Source organism: Akebia trifoliata, chromosome 11, assembly GCF_017979445.1.
Source record: "Akebia trifoliata isolate Shusen 1 chromosome 11, ASM1797944v1, whole genome shotgun sequence".
NCBI lineage: Eukaryota > Viridiplantae > Streptophyta > Magnoliopsida > Ranunculales > Lardizabalaceae > Akebia > Akebia trifoliata.
Genome location: NC_141385.1, coordinates 49,290,788 through 49,317,615, shown reverse-complemented (window position 1 = coordinate 49,317,615; position 26,828 = coordinate 49,290,788). Strand labels below are relative to the sequence as shown.

General features: G+C 34.6%; 2 protein-coding genes across 3 annotated transcripts; one reads left to right on the top strand and one right to left on the bottom strand.

Moving 5' to 3' along the window:
- Positions 1-1,988: 1,988 nt before the first annotated feature.
- PP5.2 (protein phosphatase 5.2) lies at positions 1,989-16,718 on the top strand. 2 transcript variants are annotated; one of them, XM_086458084.1, is made up of 14 exons: positions 1,995-2,128; positions 4,322-4,413; positions 6,722-6,906; positions 7,145-7,314; positions 7,410-7,481; positions 8,159-8,309; positions 10,435-10,543; positions 10,655-10,772; positions 13,515-13,662; positions 13,968-14,216; positions 14,519-14,644; positions 14,725-14,825; positions 15,816-15,890; positions 16,255-16,718. In XM_086458084.1, exons 3-14 carry the CDS (start codon positions 6,828-6,830, stop codon positions 16,312-16,314), a joined length of 1,458 nt encoding a protein of 485 aa, XP_086314210.1. In that variant the 5' UTR covers positions 1,995-2,128; positions 4,322-4,413; positions 6,722-6,827; the 3' UTR covers positions 16,315-16,718. The 2 variants fall into 2 exon arrangements, with proteins under 2 accessions (XP_086314209.1, XP_086314210.1); XM_086458083.1 differs by lacking the exon at positions 4,322-4,413 and having other exon boundaries at positions 1,989-2,128.
- A 4,837-nt stretch (positions 16,719-21,555) lies between these two features.
- LOC147392369 (protein NRT1/ PTR FAMILY 4.5-like) lies at positions 21,556-26,828 on the bottom strand. The gene is made up of 6 exons (XM_086459177.1): positions 26,817-26,828; positions 25,996-26,110; positions 24,899-25,116; positions 23,331-23,774; positions 23,026-23,153; positions 21,556-22,558 (listed from the first exon to the last, which is right to left on the bottom strand). The coding sequence occupies exons 1-6, from the start codon at positions 26,826-26,828 to the stop codon at positions 21,706-21,708; spliced, it is 1,770 nt and encodes a 589-aa protein (XP_086315303.1). The 3' UTR covers positions 21,556-21,705.

Genomic DNA, 26,828 nt, shown 5'->3' with positions numbered 1-26,828 from the left:
CCCATAGTTTCAAAACTTGTTCGAGATCGAGTTGTATCACCCAAGTCATCTCGGTATCGCCCAACAATGAGACGGATGGACAAGTCAATGAATCGAATGATATTTAAAACCTACGTTCATTTTTTTCATTGTTGAACGAGACGTCTTAAACGTATCGAAAAACTCGTCTGAGACAACTCGGTCCTTGTTCACGGACAAGATGAGACGTCAAAATGAATTTTAAAACCACTGTCATACCTCTATGTATAGGCCCAAGTTCTGTTGACTCAAGAAATGACACGTGAAACAAGCATTGCCGGATCATAATAAACTATTTCTCTCTCTCTCTCTCTCTCAATATAAGAGAAAATTATAAAAGAAAAATAAACCCTTTGAACTCTTCATCAATGAAAAAATGATGATTCAAATGGAATTTACAAATGACAAAATAATTGAACTTGACACGACTAGACCAAATGATCCTCTTCAATTAGTATTAGAGTCTCACTTGAGTGATTGGGATACTACCTTAGGCACTGTGCTGACGTGGAGGTGCACAATGTCTAACACAGGATCATGCACGGTTACTTTAGCATTTTTGTTTGTATTATAAGTTTCAATAATTTACATCTTTTCATTTAAGGCTATGTTTGATTGCACTTGAAAATTCATTTTTCCATAGAATTTGGAATCAGTGGAAAAATGGTATGAAATTTGGATTTTCATAGAGAAAATTTATTTTGTTTGACTGCACATTGGAAAATGCATTCATTTTCCAAATCTGTTACTTGATTGCAAGTTGAAGAATAAGAACATTTTTCAATTTCATTGTTTATTGTCATTTTTAGTTATTAAATAAAATGGACCCTACACAATAAAAAGTCTATTTAAAAAAAAAAAAAATTTCACTACAAAAATTACAATATATAACATTGATGTGGTAGAGAATTTACAAACACGATGAATTAATCATTCATCATGATTAATACAAAATAAGTATACAAAAAAATAAAATAAAAATGTAAGACATATCTCTCAAAAAATGCAACATATAACTATTGCAAATAAAAATGATTTTTTGTATTATAGTAAGTACATCTCCCAAAAAAATATAACATCCAATAACCTGAATGACATCTAATTTTCTTAAGTACTTAAATAACCAATCTCTCTTCATGTCACTTGCCAAGCCAAGGAATATGTGTGTTGCTTCTTGGCACTCACCCAAGTAGTCAATCGATTCTAATATAATTTCTCAAGAGATATTAGGAGCTTCATCGAGCTCTTTTTGCAATTTGGCCATGTTAGGTCTCTCGATTACCGTTGCCATACGCATGGCTGCAAAGGCAAGTATGAAGATCGTTGCATCACTAGATTCTTCAAAATGACGCTTTCGCTTTTTCTTAGAAGATGAATTTTTCCAAAGAGACACCAATGAAGATCCTGTTTGTTGTGTAGGTAAGTTGAAATATAATAAGGAAAAATGCTCTCTGCAAGACATTGCGTTTCAAATCGTGTTGACGTGCATGTTTGTACAGAGTCATAAATATTTTCCTTGAGATATGAATGAAAAATATTTATGATTCTACGTGCAACTCCACATCAACATAGTGTCTTGGAGAGTCACTCCAGCACTACTCCAGTGTGAAACATTTGGCCAATTGAAAATTAGAGATTTTTTTGCTCACAATTGTTTTTGTCATAATGCTTGCACGCTCTCCAGTTGTGTGCCACGTCAAGCTTAAGGAGGTTATTTTGTAAATTGAGAATGCCATTCAATATACATGGGCTCATGTGATCGGTGGATGTTGGTGAGAGATGTGAGCAAAGTATTCTCTATAAAAAATCATAAAAAAAAAAAAAAAAAAAGAAAAAAAAACTCATCAATTCACATGTTTAATGGATCAAACAAAATTCCACGTGGCATTTTGAAATATCTGTATCAAAATTATGATAAAGACGTCTTTAGCGTAGGTTTGCCCTTTCTTTCCTTTGTTTCTTCCCCTCACATCTCGATCAAACCGCAATATAATAATAAAAGAAAAACCCTAACATAACTTCATTGTCTCTTCGTAGTTCTTTCCTGCTCTTCTCTCCCTCTCTGAAACACGAGCAGAAGAAGAAGACGTAGAAGACAAGAGTGATTAAGGTACTTGTTTCTTATCCATGTAGTAGAACTAAAGAAACTAAGTAATCTAGGGTTTTATAACAGTTGCTATATTTCCCAATTCAAGCAAAAAACCTAGCTTTGGAGTTAACTTTTGTATTCGAATCCCATTGAGATAACTGTTTCGCGCGTTTGATTTTCTTTTCTTCAGAAACGAATGCTTTTTTTCTGTTTCTCTTGTATTTGATTCTGTTTGTTTGCGAGAGAACATTTTCGGGAATAAATCTTTCTCTTTATAGATCATTTTCCAATAAAAATATTTTCATGAGAAAATGGATTGCGAGCGTTTGGTGTGTAAGGGAAATCGATTTTTAATGGAAAAATGATCTCAGGGGCCGGGGTTAAGGTAAGAGAGTTGACCTCAGATTTTCTTTTCTTATGGGAAATTCCTTTTCTGAGGATTTATAAGAATATTTCCCTTGCATGGGTGGAAATCGTGTTCGGAGGGAAATTAATTTCTTTTCCTGTGCATGCATTTTCTATTTTTGCTGGAAAATTGATTTTCTCAGCAAACATACAGACCCATATGGATTATTGAATATTTGAATTTTCTTGAACACAGGTACCTAAATTCTAGTCGTTTTGTATGATTGGCATGGTCGGATGATATTTTTGTGGGTTTTGGTTTTGGAACTTTTTCTAGATTCTTTTTACCATTTAAAGGGTCAAAAATTAAATGGTTTTGTTCATCAATCTGATTGGGTTTTAGCCTAATATCCTCGTATTATTCTGAGTAATGGTCATTTAAAGTACCATTAATTAGAATCTAGACTTCTGAGGAGAACAAATAGATACCACAAAAGAGGCCCTTCTTTAAGGAATAAAATAACATATGCACTTTTGGAGAGAAGGGGTAGCTATGAAAAATATTTTGCTGCCGCAAAGCAACATCAAAAGGTGACTCACAAGCTAAGGATATGCTGCCAACTTTACATAGGGTGGTCGGCCCACTAAATGTTAGTAACATTCTCCTGGAAAATCACATGGGTCACCAAGTTGGAGTTTGGGAATAGTCGGCAAGAGGAAAAAATTGGTAATATCAGGAAAAAAATCGATTTTTTTTTTTGTGTGTGGAAAAAATCAAGTTAGGGTTAGGACTGTGTAATTGTTCATAATAAGTGCCATTCTTATGTTATATTATTAAATACCATATTGAACTATACCAATCAATTACCAAACCCCATATTAATTTCATCCATGCATGCACAACAAGTAACTACATGTCCACAATATAGTCAAGGTTTATATTGTTCAAAATATAAAAAAGATAACAATCATAAGTCCTAGTTAGGATTCATCAACTAGTCAAAAACATCATATTTAATGTCATCCTCCTTTACATCATTATTATCTTATGTTTTATTGGTAAAATTGTCACCATCATCTTCATCAGGTCGTATCCTCTTACTAGTGCATCAATGTCATATTTCATTTTTTTTTTTTTTTTTGATTTAATTGCAAAGTGTGTGATTTAATCGTGAAGTTCGTAAAAGTTGTGTATAATTAAAAATTGACCATTAAATCAGCGAAGAGAAAAAAAGTCACGATTTAATCGCGAATTTTTCAATTAGTCAGAAACTTTGGCGAGCAGTGGGCCAGCCTTACTATTTATGGTTGGGGCTCCTTGGCTTACGAGCTGCCCTTTTTTTTTAATTCTTAGTTGCTGCCGCAAGTTTCAAATCAATACTTAGCTAGGTTCAAGAAAAATCCCATAAAAGTCCAGGATGACATGCACTTAAGGTGTTGTTGGAGCCATGATTTAAGAAAATGAGCACAATGCCATTTTAATGGTTACTATAACACCAACACTTTATATTCCCGTTATGATATTTGTTGTTTAATGCACTTCCATATAAGACCCGCTATATTAGTTACATTGACTGTTACAATGCCTTTTCCTGATATAGCATTTTCAAAATTAATGATTTTAGATATAAAAAGTAGCATTTTAGTGTTTTCCTTTTGAAGATAAATGTCATTATGAGCGTATGGCGAAATTCTAAATGTCAGATTCTTTTTAAGATTTAAACTTTATTATTAATATTATTTTTTGGCTTACCTCTATTTGTTTTAACATTATCTATCAAACATTGATAACACTACCCTTTCATGTGATACCAATGAGTGGATAAAATAAAATGTAAAATATAAAAAATGGGTTCTTTTTTTTTATAGGTCAATTCAAGTTAAACTTGGTCAAGGTCAATGGCCAAGGGAGCAAGCTATGTTTGCAAGGATATGAGTATGGGTGTCAGAGTTTGACATAGGTACGGGGTGTCAGATTTGTTCAACTGAAAAGAATATGATTTGTTGACTTGACATCATATTTATTTATTTAAGAGTAACTATGATGGTGCATTATTTGATGGTCTATCCTATGACATATATCGTCCTTCTAACCAGTGAATAAATAAATTTAATGTCAGATTTTTACAAAGAAACTTTAGCTTGAAACAATCTTTTGTAAATGCAAATCGATACCTTGCAATAAGGAAAACAAAGGGATTCAAAAGTGTTGCACAAGATTCCGTGGAATGTTATGAATTTGACATTTTTTTGATGCAAGTATGTCACCCTTTTAGAGGGGTCCATGTAAAATAAGGAAATTCAATTATGTAAAATTTTCATTAATTAATCATGTGAAAATTTTATTTTGTCAAACATCTTAAACCACCATTTTTATTTATCCATGAAAAAGATTTTATATATGAATCTAAGTAAGAAATGTACTTTTTGGATTTGAAGTGCTTTTAAATTCTTTTTTAAAAGAAAAGTTCAATTTTTCTTGAGGCTTTTGCTAAGCACTTTAAGCAACATAATTTGGTAGTTTTGTTTTTTTGTTTATGCAACTTATGTAGAAAATGATTTTATTGATGAATTCATGGATGATCATTACATGAACCCTAATAGGTTATTTATAATTATTACATCAATCAAGATAAGAAAGTATTCTAATATAAAGATACTATAATTTCTAAAACATAAAATCCTAATTAATACTACTAAATATATTATTCTCTATCACAACCTTTTTTTTGTGATGGGATACATCGATAATGATTCAATGTATCTCATTTATTATAATACGGTGCATCTTATTCTCTAACATTCTCTTGCAATTGTATGGTCCTTTGAAGAAGGAGCATGCAATTGGTTGCACTGAATAATTGCTCTTGATCTCATGAAGAAGTTGAGATAGTTGCAAACGATCAATCACGTTGATGGTAGTCACCGCTTGTCTATCAAGTCCATCACTGTTGTATCCCGCACATTCTTGAGTTTGTTGGAGCAGATGGCTAACTAGATCAATTCCGTCATGATTTATCCCAAACGCATGCAGATTAGGATCATATGGCTTGAGCATAACTCTTGTTGGAGAGATTTTAAATGAAAGAAAATTGAGATCACGGCATAATGTGTGAATTAGGGAGGTTTGTAGGGATATAAAGAAAGATGTGATCTTTATTGAAGAAAACTAAAATAGTAGTGAAGGAGAAGGAAAACAAAAAAGAGGAAGAACAACGTGCCAAGATCGTGCTCTCAGTGCCTTATTAGTGCTTAGGCTCGGATACCATGTAGAAAATGATTATATTGACAATTCTTGGTTGATCATTACATGAACCCTAATAGGGTATTTATGGTCGTTACATCAACCAAGATATAAAAAGTATCCTAATATAAAGATACTAATTATCTTTAATTCCTAAAATATAAAATTCTTGTTGATACTACTAAGTATATTATTCTCCATCACAACCTTTGTTTTGCGATGAGATTCATTGACAGTGATTAAATTTATCTCATTTTTATATTCTCTAATAGGTTAGACGGCATTGACAAGCATGTCTATGTGTAATATACTGCATAACTTCACCCTCCTCCCCCCAAAACCAAACACCAACTCACCCCTCGCAATAAATGTTAATGGTCATGTATGGTTATTGTTTTAAGTGGGAGTGGGTGCAAGAAGGGTCTTGCACTCTTGGTGCAGGGGTCGAGAAGTGGCTTTTGTAAACCAGCTTTAAATTAACTATTTTAGGAAGTGGGAGTGAGAGCTTGAACGACCAATGATGTGAGATATATTTAGAAGGATGCTTGCATGTCAGGAAAATATACAATGAAGCATGATCATGCTCAGATTTATTTAAATGTTCGTCATTCATAGTAGACTCTATTTTTTGGTTGAGGGCATCTTTTTTATTTATTTATTATTATTTTATTTATGGATTGCAACTGATGGCTAAAATTTTTCAATATGGTGTAGTGATTGCATGTTTTTAGCTTTCATGGATTTGTCACATCAGCTCTGTCGTTATAGGAGCTCACAAGTGAACAACTTGCTCCCACATAAAAGTGGGATTCTTTTCAACGTGATAATCTAATGATTTTCTATCCATTCTATTAGTTCCTTAATTTGATTATTGATTTTTAGCTCTTACCGGTTAGCTGATTTAGCCACAGTTAGGCACCGACAACTTGTTCAACTAACTCCTGAATGCAATTAATATTTCATCGTAAATGAGATATGATTTTTGTTCAACTACCATATACTTTCTAATTGTTCTTATGAAGCAGGTGTCATACAAAATGTTGGAGCATCAGATTTAGGACTAAAGATTGGTCAAGGAATCTGTTATCTAGTTATCAATCTGACTGCACAAAGACCACACACTTTACTCTAATGACTAGTATGGATACTACAAATTCAGATCTTGCACGAGCAGAAGAAATCAAAATCTTGGCCAATGAAGCATTTAAAGGTAAATATGTTTTTGATTTCTTTTCTTATGTTTTTCATGATTTAATAAGTGGGGTCCAAAAATGTGGTTTTGAGTGGTGGTTACTGAAAATGATTACCCATAAAATGGCCACATTTTTGTATCTCTTTATTTTAAAGAGCATCTATTTATAAATCATCTGTGAAAGATTGGTTGCTACCTTTCTCCATGTTGTTTTCTGCCAATCCAAACATGATGATTCTGTTATCTTACTTTTCAGCTCACAAATATTCTCAAGCTATTGATCTGTATTCACAAGCCATTGACCTAAATAATCTGAATGCTGTATACTGGGCAAATCGTGCACTTTCCCACACTAAACTGGAGGAATATGGCAGTGCTATACAGGATGCGACAAAGGCTATTGAAATTGATCCCAAATACTCGAAGGCATGCTAGTCATTTTTATGCATCTCAAGTTCTTTTGGCCTTATATGCATCTAAATTTCTTGAGTTCTTGTTCTGAAAGTTCTATGTTTTTACAGGGCTATTACAGAAGAGGTGCAGCATATCTTGCAATGGGAAAATTTAAGGAGGCTTTGAAGGATTTTCAACAGGTATTTTGTTGCTAAGGATGTCTTTAATAGTTCAATTATATTATGAACAAGGCCAGTTATTTTATTTGCTTACTTGTGAACTACTAGCTTCATTTTGATATCCTTTAAAATCATGGCTTAAATGTCGAGTGTTTGATGATACTAAAATCAATTGCTTACTTTCCATTCATAGGTTTGATGCATTTGCACCTCTAAAGCTTTTTTCCTATCAAGAAACCACAAAAATCTAAGTTCTAGTCATAGATTTCGTCCTTTCTATGATATTGTGAAGAAACCATTCTTGTTTTGATCTGTTCTGGTGATCGATGTAAAGAATTTTCCAAAAATCCGGTGAAGTGGATTTACTTCGTTAGTGTTGTAGTTCGTTTGGATTTAGACTTGACTATATGGACTGGCATATTTTCTTTTAAAATTTGTTCGATTGAATTCAGTTGAAATAATGTTTGTAGCAATTTCTGCAAACATAATGGCATTTTTAAGTCCTTGCAATTTATGCAAGTAAACGGATAAGCTTTTTTTATTGGTGGATCCTCTACTCTGGCTTGGGCTAGAAATAAATTAAGGCATGTTTTTTGTACCCAATTGGTTAGATGGGGTCAACGTTCTGAATTAGTTGTTTGCTTTGTTGTGCTACTTTCTTTTGTAATATTTTTGACTTCTCTGAATGTATGGCTTAGGTCAAGAAAATCAGTCCAAACGATCCTGATGCCACCAAGAAGTTGAAGCAATGTGAAAAAGCTGTAATAAAGCTTAAATTTGAAGAAGCCATTGCTGTACATGAGGCTGAAAGGCGTTCAATAGCTGATTCTATTGATTTTCATTCTGTAGGTATTATTTCTTCCATTTCTTTTGGTTTCTCTACAATCCTCTCTCTCTCTCTCTCTTAGGTTTCTCAATAATGCTCTTTTGCTTTTGATAACACTTTTTTTGTCTCCTTAATTTTGATTTGTCATTTCAAAAACTGAATTGTATTACTAATGACTGATACTCTTGACAATTGACAAATTCATATTAATATTTACGGAAGGTAAGGGAGAAAGTTCCCTACACTTGGACCATGGCTCAGTTGGTTGACAATTGCAATGCAACTTTTTGGTCATGGGTTCAAATCTAGCTTACCTATAAAAATGGAGAAAGTTTGTTGTAGATATAGTAATGTTTAATAAATGAAATAATTTTTTATTATCTTGCTGTGATTGATCGTTGATAATTTAATTTTCTAGAAAATATGCTAGAATTAGCACAAACTCAAACATCACGTAACCATAGTTTTCTTGTTGATGCTTGGGGATACTTTCTAGCCACGGCATTTTGTGCTAGTTCATATCCACCTTCATTTCTTTTGCATTGTTACTTATTTTATTTAGGATGAGGTGTAATTCATTGTTGCACCGTGAAGCTTTCTAAATGTAGATTTTTATTTTTATTATTTCTTATGTCAAGTTATGCTTTTTAGCACTTGTTGCATACTTGCATCTTGATCCAGGATTTCAAAAATGTTTTTATTTACTGTTTACTTCTTTATTTTGCCATAATCAAAGCTTTATCCTGAAAAATTGGGTTTGGCTGAATGAACCTTTTTCTTCTATGCAATCCATCCTTTAATTCCGGATTTTCCTTATTTGCTCCTACCACTTCGCTCTACACTCTGTTTTGGTCTTCCTCAGTTCCTCTCACTCACTTTGAACCTTCAACTTGCATGTTTATTGATAATGATGCTGTTATGGAGGAGGCACAAATTAAACTTTCACTTGGGATTTTGAAATTCCATTTCTTGGGATTACATAATGTTATTTTTATTGTCTTGAAAGGTCTATTTAACTTTTTTTTATTAATACCAACAGAAGGCTGGTCGAGATAAAACAACCAGTACAAGTTCTCTTCCATTGAAGTTGTAATTCTTTGCACAACTTGCCTTCTTGATCTCAAGGAGTTAGAATATTCTTTGAGTTATTTAAATGCAAAGTTCATTACCTATCATAAAAACAGAATTTTTATCCGATAATGGTGAGGAAAGTCATGTAAGTTGAAGATTCTAAAAGGGCAGGAGGAATACTGAAAAAGAATGCGGATTGTGGTGGTGAGAGCAGATATTAGCACACCTGAATCAACGGAAGATGTCACTTTAAAAAGAAGTGAAAGGGGGTTTATTCGTTCAGTCGGCCTCAAATTTTTAGATAAGGCTTTGCTGATGATAATAAAATTCGAAGTAAGTGTAATGTGTGTCAGTTTCATGTCAACCATACCGATCTTAGTTGTAATTTATCAATGGCTTGAGAAATTAACTAGGAGCTTAGCTTCTTTGTCAGGGCTCAAGAGCATGATTAACCGGTGAGGATATCAGAACTAAAAATGAAGTTCAGTAGTAATAGGTATTGTTTGCTTATGTATGGTGTAAACTGCTATTGGAATTGATGTAGGACATCTAAAACTCTAAGTAGTTTTTTAATTCTATTAGATTTCTATTTCTATTTCTATTTCTACTTCTACTTCTAGTATGATTTTTATTTCATAGTTATGTTAGGAGTATAATTCCTTGTTAGTTTCTAATTTGTTTTTATTATTTAGACTATAATTAGAAGTGCTTAGAAGTTTCCAATTTGGGTTCTAAAAGGATTAGAAAGTTAGTATAATGTTATAGATAGGTTAGGGATATTAATTTTTAGTATTTTAGTAGGATTACAAATTGTTATGATGAAGTTATCTCTATAAGGAGCTCAAAATCCGAAAATTAATAATCAATCAATCAATAATCAATTCAATTATCTTTTCTCTTTTAATTACTTTTTAGCTTATGCTTTATTTTCTTTCAAGCTATTAGTTGTTTATCAATTGAATCTATTGATTCAAATTGATTTTGAGTGTTTTATTGAACACAATCTATCGAATCTATTGATTCACATGCTTCTGCTACGTCAGGAATTTAACAGAGTTTCCAATTGTTAAATGACAGAGGTGGATCCACATTATGCTGGTGCTAGGATAGAGGGAGAAGTCATCACATTGGATTTTGTGAAGAAAATGATGGATGACTTTAAGAATCAGAAGTGCTTGCATAAGAGGTATGTTCCATTGTTCAACTGGAGGCAATAATTGATAATGTTATGTATGCAAGGTAAAATGTATATGATTTTCTATGTCGAAGCTGAGTGTACCTCTTTTTTTTTTAATAGATATGCATTCCAGATTGTATTACAAACAAGGGAAATGCTGCGTGCTTTGCCTTCTCTAGTTGATATCCCTGTCCCAGATGGCAACCATTTCACTGTCTGTGGTGATGTACATGGTCAGGTGCGTGATTTGCTCTTGCCCACCTTTTTATTTGAGGATGGGAATATGGTTCTAATGTGTCTTATTTATTTCCTATTCATGTATAATCTGACTGGGCAATAATTGTTTTACTCTTTTTGTTCTTTATGCTTCTTATTGCAATTTTGAGTCTTTTCTTGATATGATAACACTACCTACATCTGCAATTTGGAAAATTTTAACCAACTTCAATTTTTGTTGAAGTGTTTTCTCTTTCTTTATTTTCCTTGGATACTTTAAATTGCATATGCTGAAAGTTATCTTCTTCCGAATGCTTTCCTACTAATGGATAAAATTTTAAATATCATCGGATTAATTTAATGTTTGTGGTATCTAATCAAATTATCAAAGATAAATTTCCCTCAATAATCATCATCTCCATGGCAACTCTTTTCTGTTTATCAGCACCCTCTCTTATTATAATAAAAAGCTGAATTTACTGATAATCAATGTGATGTAGGAGTAAGGGTTGTTTGCTACTGATTTGTTAGTTGTTATTTTGAGCACTTTCAAGTTGTTACTGATTTGTTAGTTGTTATTTTGAGCACTTTCAAGTTGTTACTGATTTGTTAGTTGTTATTCTGTTTTGGATATTTTTGTTGGTTGCATAACAGATTTGGGAGGATTGTAATGGCTATAAATATAGCTGGAAAGAATCAGAATGTATTGAAGATTATTCCCCATTTCCTTTGATTACGATCAAAACGTCGATTTCTCATGCCCCGATCTACTATTTCTTCTTCACTTTCCGAATCGACCACCCTATGCTGATCGCGATAAGTTTCATCATCTTCAGAACCATCGTAACCACCATGAGCTATGTGATCTCGATTCTGATGTCGTCGTCGCTGGTTCCGGACACCACCCAAATGATTGCGAGCCATATCTCGCTCACCATTATGGTTAGCGCCTGGATCAGTTCCTGATACATTGCCATCTCGCAGAGCTTGACGGATTTCTTGCACGAAATCCTCAAATCGCGAATCGATCCTCTGCTCAAGATTTGCAATCGCCGCCCAAAGGGCCTGCACACCACGCTCTTCGTCGTTGGTGCGGCAACCATGTCCATCAGTTCCAACCATCCTGAACCAAGGCAAACCTTGCTCTGATACCAAATGATGAAGATGACCTGTAATTTCTGGAAAATAACAACCAGAAGGGGAAGATCACTTCGAATCCAACCCTTAAAACAGAGAAAATGTTACACAAAACTCACAAAAGGAAATGGGGAATAATCTTCAATACGTTCTGATTCTTTCCAGCTATATTTATAGCCATTACAATCCTCCCAAATCTGTTATGCAACCAACAAAAATATCCAAAACAGAATAACAACTAACAAATCAGTAACAACTTGAAAGTGCTCAAAATAACAACTAACAAATCAGTAGCAAACAACCCTTACTCCTACATCATAATGTAGCTTCTCTTAGTTGCATTTCTTTGTAATAATTGAGCCTTGTTCCCGGTAGACTATGACCCGTTGGTATTTATTCAATCCTAACCAGGAGATTTTTGTATGAAATTGCATTGGAAGTTTGGAATCTTGTTTTGATTTTGTAATATCAATATGAAGTGTATAACACACATATGTTTTTCTTTTCTGGTAAGGTGGATTTAATTAAAAGAAGCAAGCTAGTATAAGAAGAGAAGAGATTTCCCTCATTGAAAACCCAATACAAAAAAAAATAACAGGAATTTAAGGGGACCCAATTACAGGCCCCGAAAAGATATTGAACATCTTTACCACATGAACGAATTCCAACAATCTAAAAACTCCAGCTTCATCTCCCTAAGCTCCACAATCGATGCTCCTTATATGAGAGTATCCAATACTCTTGGACACTTCCATCCACAAGGCATTTTAGTGATGTTCGTCTTCCCTACACTGTTGATGGACCTTTATCTTATTATTACTGTGTTACCTAGTGTTCCCTGGGGTTTATCATAGGTTCAGTTCCATATTTTGGTGGGTTTGTACTGATTTCTTTCTAATTTAGGTTTCTCTGATTTTCTGGCTTGAGATTTGGTCATTTCTTCTCTTGGTAGGCATTGTACAATACCCAGTAGATGCTTCCTATTTTCTATGCAGCACTGGATCTATATATTCACCTGGTCCTCTTTTTGCGATTCTTTGAAATTCTGAACAAATTGCAAGTTAATAACTTAACCTCTCCCATCAATGTATCATTAGGAACTTTCAAATCCACATTAGAATTTTCAAATCTGCATTAATTTCCCAGTGACCTGTACACTCTTTTGCTCATAGCAGAATATTTTTCTTTTCCGTCCCCAAATTTTTGGGATATGGCTTTGTTGATGATGATTATATTTACATATCTTCAAGTTGTTTCAAATAAATTCTTTTTGTCTCTTTGTGTTGATTCTAGTGAATCAGTCATGTTGCATCATATTGCTGCGACTTGTGAAAGACATGAACTTCAGTCTGAGCTTATCCTTTTATGGTCACCTGTTCTTTTTCTGATGTTTGTTACACATCTTATAAAGTTTGTTTTATTGCTCCAGTGTTATATAATAATATTATCTACTTTTGAAAGGATAAAATTGAAGAAAAGTAGTGAATTAACTGAGATTTATGAGGGATCTGAAGACTGGATTAATTCCAAATTACTATCACCAATTGTTTAATTTCCTGCGTACTTGTTTGCTTTTAACATTATAGAATCTGGAGAGTTGAGACTTCCTATTTTGATATACTTGCAGTTCTATGATCTATTGAACATTTTTGAGCTCAATGGGTTTCCTTCAGAAGAGAACCCATACCTGTTTAATGGTGACTTTGTTGATAGGGGATCCTTCTCTCTTGAGGTCATCCTTACCCTATTTGCATTTAAGTGCATGTCTCCATCAGGTAATTGAATTTCCCTACTTTAGCAGTATTTATTTATTTATTTTTTTCATTATTAGTTTTTTGCATTCATAGAAGAAATTTTTTTAGGGTTTCCGCTGAGAACAGGAGAAACATTGGCCCCAAAACATTAATTATTTTGGATTGTCTTGGAATGTTCCGGTCAAGATTGTTTCAATTTGTCTCCTGACTGAAACATTGCATTGAAATGAGATTTTAAACCTTTGTATATCGGCAGTTCATGCCTATAAACCAATAAAGAGCTTCTACCAGACTGCATCCAATTAATTTTTTCGTTAAATTTTCAGCTCTTTATCTATCTAGAGGAAATCATGAGAGCAAGAGCATGAACAAGATTTATGGTTTTGAAGGCGAGGTCAAGTCAAAGTTGAGTGAAACGTTTGTTGAGCTCTTTGCCGAAGTATTTTGTTGTCTACCTTTAGCGCATGTCATAAATGAAAAGGTCTTTGTAGTTCATGGAGGCCTTTTCAGTGTTGATGGGGTGAAACTATCTGACATTAGAGCTATTGATCGGTTTTGTGAGCCTCCTGAAGAAGGTAACTACATTTGCTCAGTCTGTTTTGTGATGGTTATTGCTGTTAACGTGCAATATCATTTTTCCATTTATGATTGGGAAATTCTTTCTTTCAAATAAGTGAAATAAAAATAATCCTATGCCAAACAAAATCCAGTACATAAAAGACTATGATTGCATCAATTTACTTTCTTTTTTTGATGACTACTCTTGATAGGTTGGGAAGTACTGAAATATGCATCTGTTATTATGGAAAAATTTGCAGGATTTGATTAATGAAAATGTAGAGATAACCTTCATGTTTCCTTATCTTTATTTCATCAGGTTTGATGTGTGAATTGTTATGGAGTGATCCACAACCCTTTCCTGGAAGAGGCCCCAGCAAGCGAGGTGTGGGTCTTGCCTTTGGTGGAGATGTGACAAAGAGGTTTTTGCTGGAAAATAATTTAGGTAATTCACTAGTATCTGTTGTTGCTATTCCTAGTTTCATCTCGTCCAAAACAGCTTAACATGCAATACTTGTTTGGCAGATCTAGTTGTTCGATCCCATGAAGTGAAGGATGAAGGTTATGAGATTGAACATGATGGTAAACTCATTACTGTATTTTCAGCTCCAAATTATTGTGATCAGGTAAATGAAACGTTTCTTGTCATATTTTACAGTATAATTACTTTATCTTTGTGGAGTATCCTCGTTCCTTTATATGGATTAATTAAGATACGGCTTTGATTAGGATCCCAAACAACATTATTTGGGAAAAAGTACAAAAGAAAAACCCACTTGAGTTTGTGGGTGCTTTTTCAGAGAGGCACAATGGCACACCCATCTGTTATGATTTCTATTCAACTGGGTACAGATTGAAGGCATGTTTTGAGTGGTTTGTGGGATTCTTTAATGAAAATGTAGGATCCTGGCTTTTGATTCCATGCTGGTTTGTCTCTGTTTTTTGAGGGTATGATGAAAAGAATTGCATAAAACGATACATGATGAGCATTTATTAGGAATGCTTATGCCCTCTGTTACCACCACTATCAACCCATGATGGTCTTTGAGGGGTTATGACGATGGGGATGTGCATAACTACCACTTGATGATCATGTGTCAGGGCCAAACAAACCTATAAATCCTCATGCATGTTTAATTGTTGGGTCAAGGAAGACCTAATCAATCCTGGGTCATCCTTCTTCACAATCACCTCTAAAAAATAAATTATAATTCTTTTACTGTGTTGTTTATGCCCTTCAATAATGTTTTGTTCATTTATGGTCCTGTTTAATGTATCAAGGGAGATTTAGTTTCCCCGGATACCCAGTAGAACTAAGCACTAATGGTCTTAAAGTTTTACCGTTTGAATATCTTATTTGTTGTTTCTGAGTTGCTTGTTTCATCAAAACTGTTCTTTTGTAGAATGAATATGTTCGGCACATTATTCGAAAATAGATCTTTTAACAGAGTCTACTGATTTCTTATGAATAATTTTGTTCTTGGTGAAGAAGCTCAGAATGTCTTTATTTTATTTTCTTTTATGTAGATTTTCTTTGAGCTCACTCTGTTCACTTTGTGGGTTAAATGCTTTTCGATGTTTCGTAGATGACAATTATTTGCAATTGCATAATGCAGATGGGTAATAAGGGTGCTTTCATACGGTTTGAAGCTCCCGATCTGAAGCCAAACATTGTTACTTTTGCGGCAGTTGTGAGTATATTCTGTTACTGGAATTTTGTTATTACTTTTTATTGGAATTGTTTCATATTAACTTTTTTTTATATACATTTTTTATTTTAATAAAGTCCTACGAAGGATATCTAACCTGAGTGGTCTCCCTTTCGAGTTTGAATAAAGATGCTATTGGATTCCTGATTTTATTTCACCTCACATGCCCCTCCATCCACTAAGACATTAAAAGTTAATTCTAAATTAAGCTAACTCTGTATGTGTAGTCTTGATAATTTATGAATAAGAATTGAGGATTTTGACGTTCATTTAATTCTGTATTCGTTCTATTGGGACTTGTATGCATATACTTATTCTCTTCTAACTTCTTTGGATCAACTTGCAGCCGCATCCGGATGTCAAACCGATGGCTTATGCGAACAATTTCCTCCAGATGTTCTCATGATTTGACAAGTTTCTCCTCTCCTGTAAGTTTTTCACCAAAATTTGGCCGTAGTCAGTAGATTGGTGAAGAACACACCAAGTGCAGGTTTGTTGCAGAAGACCTGAAAAGAAACTGGTTCATGTCTACAGATTTCCCCCTTTTTTGCCATTACATTTTCTAAAGATAAATTTGCATTTTCCTCCTCCCAACTCGTCCTGTTCTCTTTACTTTTTGAGTTTTTTAGTCTTTGGTACCTGGTCAAAGAGTGACCGATATGAACTATTCTTGGTCCGTGTAAAACTGTAAATTATTACTTATTTTGTGTTTCTCTTCATTCACCATCTACTTATCCATGGTTAGTATGTACCTTGAACTGAAAATGTTTCCATTAATATTTCTTTTATAAACATATTTTTGACTATAAATCCTCACTCGGGTATTTTAATTCGACACTGCTTCACATCCAAAAAGAAGGGACGCATGTGTGAGCTAACCTTTTAAGATGTAACTTTTTTTTTTTTGTCATTTCTCAATGGTTAAGTTGAAGTTCATCAGCTATTGTCCTTGGTTGAAACAAGTTGATAGTATCCTCTTTTAGGAAAATGCGTCCTCTCATGCAGTGGCATGGGGCACATAACTTAAGGAGATGGATTGGGTTTCTCTCTTGTTTAACGTAGCGGGTTACATTAGGAGGCTCACAAGACCATTTTATTAGCCTAGTGTTGTGCTGGTGCGGAATTGTATCTGGGTGCATGAATTGTGAGGGTTTGTAGAGACATGGATGGTTGCTCATCACTAGTCCCTCATGTGAATTGATACCCCAGTGAGTTCCAATCACAGATTCGGGATCTATGTGGCAGGATTATGTGCAAAGTCTGAAATGTTTTTTTTTATACATTCCCCGGTTCTGTTGCTACCGCAGGCCTTAAGCATTGATCAGATCATATAGATATCGCTTCATCATCGAAAGGATCTCAGATGACCCATCAAAGCACGAAAGCCCGGATCTTTCAGAAAATGGATTCCTATTCAAAGGCCTCGATTCTTTTGCATAGTCCGGGGGCCGGCCGCAGCAGAGCAGCGGGGCATAGCGGCGCCCTCGCCTGGCGCCATTCCCGGACCTAGCAGCAGACGGGCCGGGCCTTAATTCAGACCGGACCAGACTCTTCTTTGTTTGAGCTGCTCCCACGCACGCAGACCGGAAGATCTCAGTTGTCCTGGACTGGACAAGTACGTAGAGATCTTCATGGGCGTTCAATATTGCTCATCAGAGGTATTTTAGGTGCATTGGAATGGTCTAACCTATGTATATCACAGGATCCACTATTTCAATTTTGTGTTCACGTGCCATCGAAATGGCATGAAACTTTGAACCGTATGTGGGCCAATTCATGCATTATGATATAAACCATTTTGTTGCGATTGTTCAAAACAACATGAAACTTTGAATCATGGATTGGTTGATCATGCATATTGTCTAAACTTGGGTGCGCCCGTCATCTTTGTTATGTTTTTGCAAGAAAGTATTGAAGGTTTTTGGTAGGGTGTCAAATGGATGGCCAAAGGTGGGTTTTGAGTCTAGGTTGTGGTATTAGCATTCAACAACATTAATCAACTTAGCAAGCTGGCACCTTCTTTTACTAGAAAATATATCAGAAAATTAAATATCCCGTCTACTCAAATTTACTTCTCATAGGTGCGGGGGCCAAAAAAATTATGATTTCTCTGATTATGCGTCACCTTCAGATAAGTATGATTAATCTTACCAAAAAAGGGAAAGAGATGTTAACTTAGAAACCTTGTGGATGATGGAACGAATGAGACGTAAGACATTTGATGGTTGTTTAGGTAATGATGTATTATCCCTAGACACCTGGGCCAAAGTTGAGGACTCGTCAATCCATGGTGGACCAAATACTGACCTTGTTAGCAATCTCTCGTTTAATTTTGAAAAATTTAAATTTTGTTTGTTTTTTTTTCAATGGAAGTATTATTCTCCGCATTATTGAACTATTCTAAATAATTCACTGATTTTAAGTTTGAAAGATAAAATGTGATTTTTACGAATTTTAATAAAATTCTATGGAAATAAAAAAATGCTACTATAACTTGTTGTATGTTGCAAAGTGTAAATTTGTAAGTTGTGATGTGTAACACAAGTTGACTTATGCTTCAAATTTGGGAGAAATCCACATTTTTACGTGACAAATGTCCTTTTTATCTTTAAAAAAATAATGACACGACCTTCTACATTTATTTGAGATTACACCTTAATTTTCCAAATTGATTATTCGTCTCGACTTTAGTCTTCTTTTAAAAATCAATGGAAATATAACTTCCATGTCCATCACCACTGTCATTATTACCATCAACTTCCCCATCACCATTAACATCACCAATTTCATCATCATCATCACTATTTACATCACTATCATATGGTCGAATTTTGGAAATGATATGGATAACACATGTATGAAGCATATGCCTCATATTTTCTATTTATTGATTTTTTGGAAGAATTTTAGACTGGATTTTTACAATCCAAAATGAATAGAACTCCAATTTTTCACGAATCGAATTTTTGTCATATTCTGAATTGCTAACAAGTATTCCGACTTCTAAGTTGTCAAAGGTGGATTTACAATAGGGGCACTTGCCCCTACAAGAATATTTAAAATTTATAAGAATTTACGTGCTACTGCGACTGATAATAGAGGTAGGAAAAACCTCGGACACGACAGGATAGACAACTGGGGAATATATCATGTTGGCAATATATCCTCTTTGGTTTGAGATAACCCTAATTGATCTTTGATCATACTAATATATTAAGAAGTAAATTTCCTCATTGATAAATTTAAAATAAATATAGATTTTAATAGAGTAGTAATTTACATGAGTTGAATTAATTCATCCTTCACCCGATAAAAATTGCAAGAAAGATAACTTAAGCATCAGAGTATCTTTCAAAGACGTGTCTCATTGAAGATAAATTTATCAAAAAAAAGAAAATAGAAAAAAAATATATATTAAAAAAAATTACAAAAACCTTTCGCGAAGAGGATCAAGTGCATTGAATTGGCCATCAAATGATCCAAATTGGTGCTGCCCAAGTATTGTATCTCCTTTGACTCCCTTCCCATGTTGCTCTTGTCGATCTTTCTTCATCGTCAACATATGCTATCCAGCGGACGAAATCGTTCATGAAACCGGTGTAAAACAATCTAAGGAGAATAGAAATAAGTTTACCACCCAAATTCATAAGACATGGAATGGCTCTCACCCAGAAAATCATTGAAAGAATTGAAGTGAAGTGATGATGTTTCTCGGAGGGGGCGATACTATCACTCTCTAAGTTTAGCTGAGTAGATTTTAAAGATGAAATAATTTGGAGAGACAGAAGAGGAATCCTTTAAGTCATAAAGGATGTGACTTTACTTCTAAACAAAGCAAGTAAGGTCCAGAGAGTTTGTTTTACACTATCGACAAACTTAGAACACAAGGTTGATTGGCAGATTCTTTTAATTTTAATTTTCCAAGATTCTTTGTGCTTTTGATTCTTCATTAATTGTAAAATAAAAGTTTTTTTGGGGTAATTTTGAGGTATCCCTCCTGCTTTTGATGAAAATTAGAGACTACCCAGGCTTTTTCAAACTGATGACTACAGTCTTCTATGAAAGATTGATGAGAAATGACTGAAATGCAATCCAGTTCAAGAGGATATAACATCATATACTGAAACCTCTTTAGTATCATATGGGATCTTAGATGGAATTTTGAATTCGAAAATTCAGATATGTCTCAGGGACCATTTCCTTTGCTTACATATCAAGAAATATGCCTTCCTTGCGTCCTCTTCTACTTAAAAAGAAAAGATATAAAACAGTCAAAGAAAGTAAAATGTGCTTTATTCTCAAAGTAAAGTAGACTTGCCTCCCTCTACATATTAAAAAAATTGGTTTGCCTCCCTGACTTTAGAAAATCTAATAAAATGACGAAAGAACCCTTGTCTCATCTTCATCATATAATGTTTGTCTTAACTTAGAGTCGTGATAGAATGGCGTGCTAATACATACGCGGTTGAAGTGGCAAGTGCACAAAATGATAGATCTTTTTCTTTGGGATGCACAAGAAAAAAGATTTACGATTCTATGCACTTGCCACATCAATCGTGTACAAATCGTGTGTATGTTAGCGTGTCATTTTATCATTAGTCCTTAATTTATTGTATATATAATTGTTATTATTTTAGAGTTGTGATTAATGCACTTGGTCTTGATATGCGAATGACATGGCAAGGGCACAAAATCATAAATCATTTTCATCAAGATACATAAAAAATAGATGTGCGGTTCTGTGCCCTTGCCACGTACCCAATCACATACCAAGACCGTGTGCATTCATCATTATTCATTATTTTAATATAAAGAAACTTAGAAAATAATCTATTAATTTAAAATAAAAATAAAAAATAGTATGTTTTTAATTGGAGGAGATCTAAGCAGATAAATAAATTTTGATGGTTACCAGCATTATGTGACAAAGGTGGGATTCAGAGATATTACTAAAATTTTGGAAATAATGTCTTTCAAAAATGAAAAATTAAAGTTGAAGTTCAAAATTACAATTTTAAATTTGAATATAATGACCTTTATTTGGAAAAAGAAAAGAAAATTAGAATAAAACTGTGTGATTTAATTTTACATATCTACCACTATTAAAAAAATTGTACAACAATGCGTAAAATAGAATAAGCTTTTACCTTTTAAAATAATTGTTAGAGCTGTCAATGGTGATCATGTTCAGCTTGGATGGAAGTCGATCTGATTAACCAATCTGATAGGTCCTAATCCAACCTTGAATATTCAACTTAATAAAAGATACAAAATATAAATATATATCATTTATGGGTTGGGTTCCACGTACATACAACATTGTAGACAACGTGTTTTGTCCTATATTGGCTAAAAATTTCGGAACGAGCTGATGTTTAGTGAGGATGATCTCTATGGTGAGGGGATCATCCTCACAAAAAAATTAGTCCATTCAAAGGCTTTTTTGCCATTTAGGACAAAACGTTGTCTACGGAACATTGTCCATCATTTATATATTCCAAACACATTATCGGATTGGGTCCCTATTGGATTGGGAGATGATTAGCAAATCATATTTTTATCGAAATTCAAATATTTAATTAGGAGATTGAATAGTAATGATCACATTTGATTTGGTGTCTAATCAAATCCATTGACAGCCCTAGCTAGAATGTATCATATCAAAGAGGTGGAAGAGATTTTCAAAGTAGCCCAACCAGCACAAATAAATTTCCTTAATCTCTAATTAAGACCATGGATGCCTCTTTTTCTTCCCTTTAAAATCCACAACAAAGTAATCTTCAATTCATGCCTTGTTCTAATTTGAAACGACAAGTGGCTGAAGCCTATACTTGTACCTCTTAGCCCAAAACAAATAATTGAAGAAATTTATCAAGCTAAGTATGGAAAGCAACCAATAGAAGAGATTCAAATGGTTCCTATTGATATTGTTTCCTGCCAACCAACCCCTACTATTGGTTGTCCCCTTTGTTGCCTTGTTCACAAGTTCCACCAGTATTGTGCTGAAGAAATACCCAAGTGACATGGAACTCCAAAGGAAGCATGTAGATATGGACTTAAGTTCCTTCGGTGCCTCAGAGTAGAAGAATTCGAGAAGCCCAACGTACGTAAACATGTCGGCGATCCCAAATATGAAGTATTGGAAGGACAACCAAAATGGGCTAATGGGCAGTGGTTGGAGCACTGGGATAGCATCAAGCATGTTGTGTGTTCTTGCGACTCCCTTACGTTTCACCTCCATGATTGCGGCCATTCCCATGGATATGGAAGAGAGAACTAGGCCAATACCAATTCGTTGCAAATGAGTTATTCCTGTTGGATGACCTGTTAGTTTTCGAGCAAATGGGACGATGATTTGATCGTAGATGGGGATGATGACGATCATGAATGCGACGGGTATGATGGGGAGCGAAGCTGGTGGGATGTGGAAAGAGTTTGTGATGCTTGTGTCCATGGTGAAGCCTTGTTGAATGGAGAAGGTTTGGAGTTGGGCTAAACAAGTGCTCATGATGATCGTGCAACAAAAGATAGGGAACATGCCTAGGATGATCTTAGCATTCTCTACTTGGGTGACTCTGCATAGCTTCCATGAGCTAGGAACCTGAGTGTTTGGTAGGGGAGTTGTTTGGATGGCTGCTTTGTCTAGAAACCTACAAAAACAAGTGCTCAATAAAATCATTGTTAATGAATTTTAGATATTGTAAAGTATCATGGAACTAACAGTGCATTGAGAAGCATGAATCATAGTTCTAAAACTTGTTGAGTCAACTCAAAATTTGTCCAAATCGACTCAACCCAATCGAATTTCGAGTGACTTGATGGAACTAATTTTCTAATACAACTCGGGAAATTATCAATTTTCCCTGTCTTTCGATCCCTATAAGTCCTATCTCCGCAATGCACCTATTTTATTCTATATGTTAAAAACAATATTGTATGATTCCAATTTTTTTCAGAACCTTACTCGAATTAAACTGAACACACCCTATGCTCAATAATTGCCGAATCCGAATGGGGTCGCTATAATCCCAGATTCCTTGTGCACCCAACAACATTATTTTTTCATTTTTCAAGGAAAAATAAATTATTATATCTCACATAAGTAAAAAGAATTAACCTGAAATTATTTCTGTGAGGTAGAAATTCTACTTCTACACCAACTTCCTTGTCTCGCTCAATCTCGTAGAGCTCCTCAGAGATTGCTGGAAGGTGAAGTTTTCTATTGCGAAAGGCTGCAACGTAAACCTGTAGAAAAAGAAAATTGATGGAAACTATACTAATTAATCAATCCTAGTTGATGTATTTGAGAAAAAACGAAATAGCAAAGATAACAGAAATCGCACCAACACAATGATAACAACTATGATTTTTAACAAATAAATTGCCCAATCATAATCATGATGAATAAATTTTCATACAAACCTGGAATATTTGAGTGAGGGCATTAGTTCCTTGGATAACATAAAACCGGTACAGTGGTAATCCACCCACAACTGTGATCAAGGCGACGAACACGGAGATGGCTGAGACCCCAAACCCCCAGTCCCAGCCCTTGTTATCTTGGATCCACACAATTAACGTAAGACTGATTGCACCCCCAATACATATAGACAACAAGAGCCAGTTGAAGAAGCTTGACATCTTCTTGGCCTCTCTTGGGTCTTTCTCGTTGAACTGATCTGCACCATGGGTCGGCAGTGCAGCTTTGACTCCTGCACTGCCTGCAGCAATCAAGTATAAACCCACGTAGAGAAACGCGGCGTTGCCTCCATCTACTTTCTCACAGGTAGATGTTGGGATGAAGATGTTGCATAGTGGTGGTTTAAGTTTTGGGACGTGAGCTTGTATGGTTAGGAATAAAAGTCCCTGAAGAGGAAAAATAATTTAGATTTTGTGATTAATTAAAGTAATGTCCCAGCTAGAAAGGTATATATACATGTGCAACTTAAAGGTTGTAAATAACTGAGAGAAAGATAAAAAATAATGTAGATAACAATTGAATTAATAGAACTGATTCAAAGAACAAGATTCCTTCAAGTACTGATCCCAAATTTTTGAGATAAGACTTAGATGATGATGACTAGTATAAAATAACACAGATTAAGTAGTGGCTCATCACATATTCTGGATCCTGGTGAAGTATTCGAAACAATAGCCTTTTAGTTCAAACAATGTATGTAAGATCATGATTTTAGTGTGGCCCATAGACCTAATACGTTTTATATTTTATTTTGGGAATGATTCTATTAATTAAAGGACATTAATAATAAATGTATCTCAAATTAATTGGAAATTGGAAATGACCTCTTTAAGGTTTAGAAGGAAATTATTTATTTTTAAGAATAGGGTATTACTGAGTCTAACGGACTGACCATGGTCCATTAGACTTTGCCCTCAATGGGGTAATCTTATCTATTAGAACTAATCCTTGAATGTCACGCCCTATCTAACAGCCTATCATGTGACACCATTTAAGTAGTCACATTACTGTGGAGAGACATATAAAGACTTGAAGTCAGACTTGGGGACAATACCCAATCCCTCCTTACCATCTCAGTTAACCCCTGATGGGTAGAAGGAAACTTTGATGGAGAAAAATCCTACCAACAAAGAACTTCTAGGCCCTCAATTCCAATCTATTTAAGAGGGTTGGCATCCTCATAATGTTTTAAGGTTTTAAGCCAATCAATCATATAAGAGAGATTGAGTGAAAAGGGTTTTGAATTGAAGTGATCTCTATCAATCAATAGAATCCTAAATCTGTACTAATGATAGAGAGGGAATCAAAGGTTAGTCTGGAATCAAGACATGGATCTCAAATCAGTTTACACATTTGCGGATTTCGGACACGATCAACAAATTATTTTATTGTTCGGTTAATCCACTTCTATGGCACAAGGTGTGCAAACTTGATCATTAGAGAGTATGATTTTGGTTCTTGAGATATATTGGTTAATTCACAGATTTAATGTTGAAGGATATATACTTACACAGAACTCCACAGAAAAGGAAATAACAAGAGCTTTAAATCTTCCAATGTAAGTGTCAGCAAGGAAAGCGACTGCGATGGTGAGGATGTAGCTGGTGCCCAAGTAGTTGGTGAGCGCATTAGCGGCATCGGCTAGGTTCAAGTGCATCACCCCATTGAAATATGTCACCAGGTTCACCGAAAGGGCGAAGGTCGCTACGTTCTCCAAAGCAAATGCCGCTGCATATATGCACCCAAAATAGAAGATTATTTAGAAAAAAAAAAAAAAAATAGTGCACTCCAACTAAATTGAATCAAGGTCCGACTGCAGTTTCGTCAATCATAGATTCATCAATTTTCAAATATTAATGTCATGAAGAAATAGTAGAATAAATTACTGGAACATGGACAAAACATTATTTTTTCAATAAAACAATGTCATTATAATTAGAGGTATTGAAATAATTTTAGAAAATCTGTTGCTTAGGGAAAAATAATATTTTTGAAAATAGTAAAATTTTACAATTTTGGAAATACTATCAAAACATGTTGGATTCGATGATTAACCAATCTTACGCCCATGATTTGGTAAAACACCCTAAATAGTATCGATCCCCTTGCCATAAATGTTACAACATACTTTTAGCAGTATTGGATGATATTAGGATATGATGGTTGAAACCATTTGATTAAATATAAAATTGTAAGTTGGACCCCCAAATTTATCATGGTATTAGAGAGGGCCTTTCTCTTTTCCATGTCACCGAGTTCATATCTCCACATGCTTTGACCCAATTCGGCCCACACGTGCATGGGTGTGTTGAGTTTAGTCCCACATTAAACACAAATTGCCTTGTCTCTCTCCTTATAAGATCCCGGGCCTCTCCACTCATTGCCAATTGGCAAGAACTAGGCCCTGGTCTTAGCATTTGTGCATTGATCATTGCAATTAGAACTCAACACAAACAATTAAGGTTGATCCGTCACCACAAGTGCGGGGATATACCATGTGCTTATCCCTGTGCGTGTTGTGCATGGTCCTAGCATGGACATATCATACATCAAGAAAAGCATGATGGATTCGAAATTGTGAGAACAAGTACATATCAAAGTTATTACCAAGTACAAGCAAAGAAGTTTGTAGTCCACCATGCTGACCCTTTCTAGCTGTTCTGCCCTTCCAATCCACCTTTCCTTCAACAAGCTCACTTCCTTCAACAAGCTCACCTTCCCCCTATAAGGAAATTAGAGAAACGATCAGGGGTGAAATGAGTATAAACAAAATTAAAACATTAAGAGAGAAAATACCAAGTACCATTTCTTTCCTTCTAAGTTGGTGGAGTATATGTGTGGAAGTCGAGTTTAAGAGATTGGTGGACATTAGAAGAAGAGCTAGGCTTGTATATATAATATTTCAGTACCAGAAATAGTCCCGGTCTCTAAGACAAGTACCAAAATGCCCCTTTTTCTAAGATGCTGGATCTTACTGAGCTGATTAGTAATTTTGAGCATTGGACTTGGTTCTGATCATAAAGCTCATCATGCAAAATACTTGATCTCAAACCAAAAAGAGTCATGCTGCAGTGACCTCAAGATTGACCTCATTTTTGCACTTTCCTGACGTGGAGGCGCACACAAACCATAGATGCTTTTCACTCGTATCTCAATGAAAAACATCTATGGTTTGTACACATCTCCACGTCAGGAAAGTGTGAAATGAGGCCAATCTTTGAGGTCACTTTAGCATTATCCGACATAATGTAGAAATTATTTGCTTGAATTTCAATTTGATACATATTCAGTGAAAATTCAAATTTGAGTATGTCAATGACCATCTTGAGTGATTAATCTCTATATTTGACATGGTGTTGAAATTTGATTATTTATATATATTTTGATGTGACACATGTACGATTTACTAAAAATTCAAATTTGAGTACATCAACAGCCAT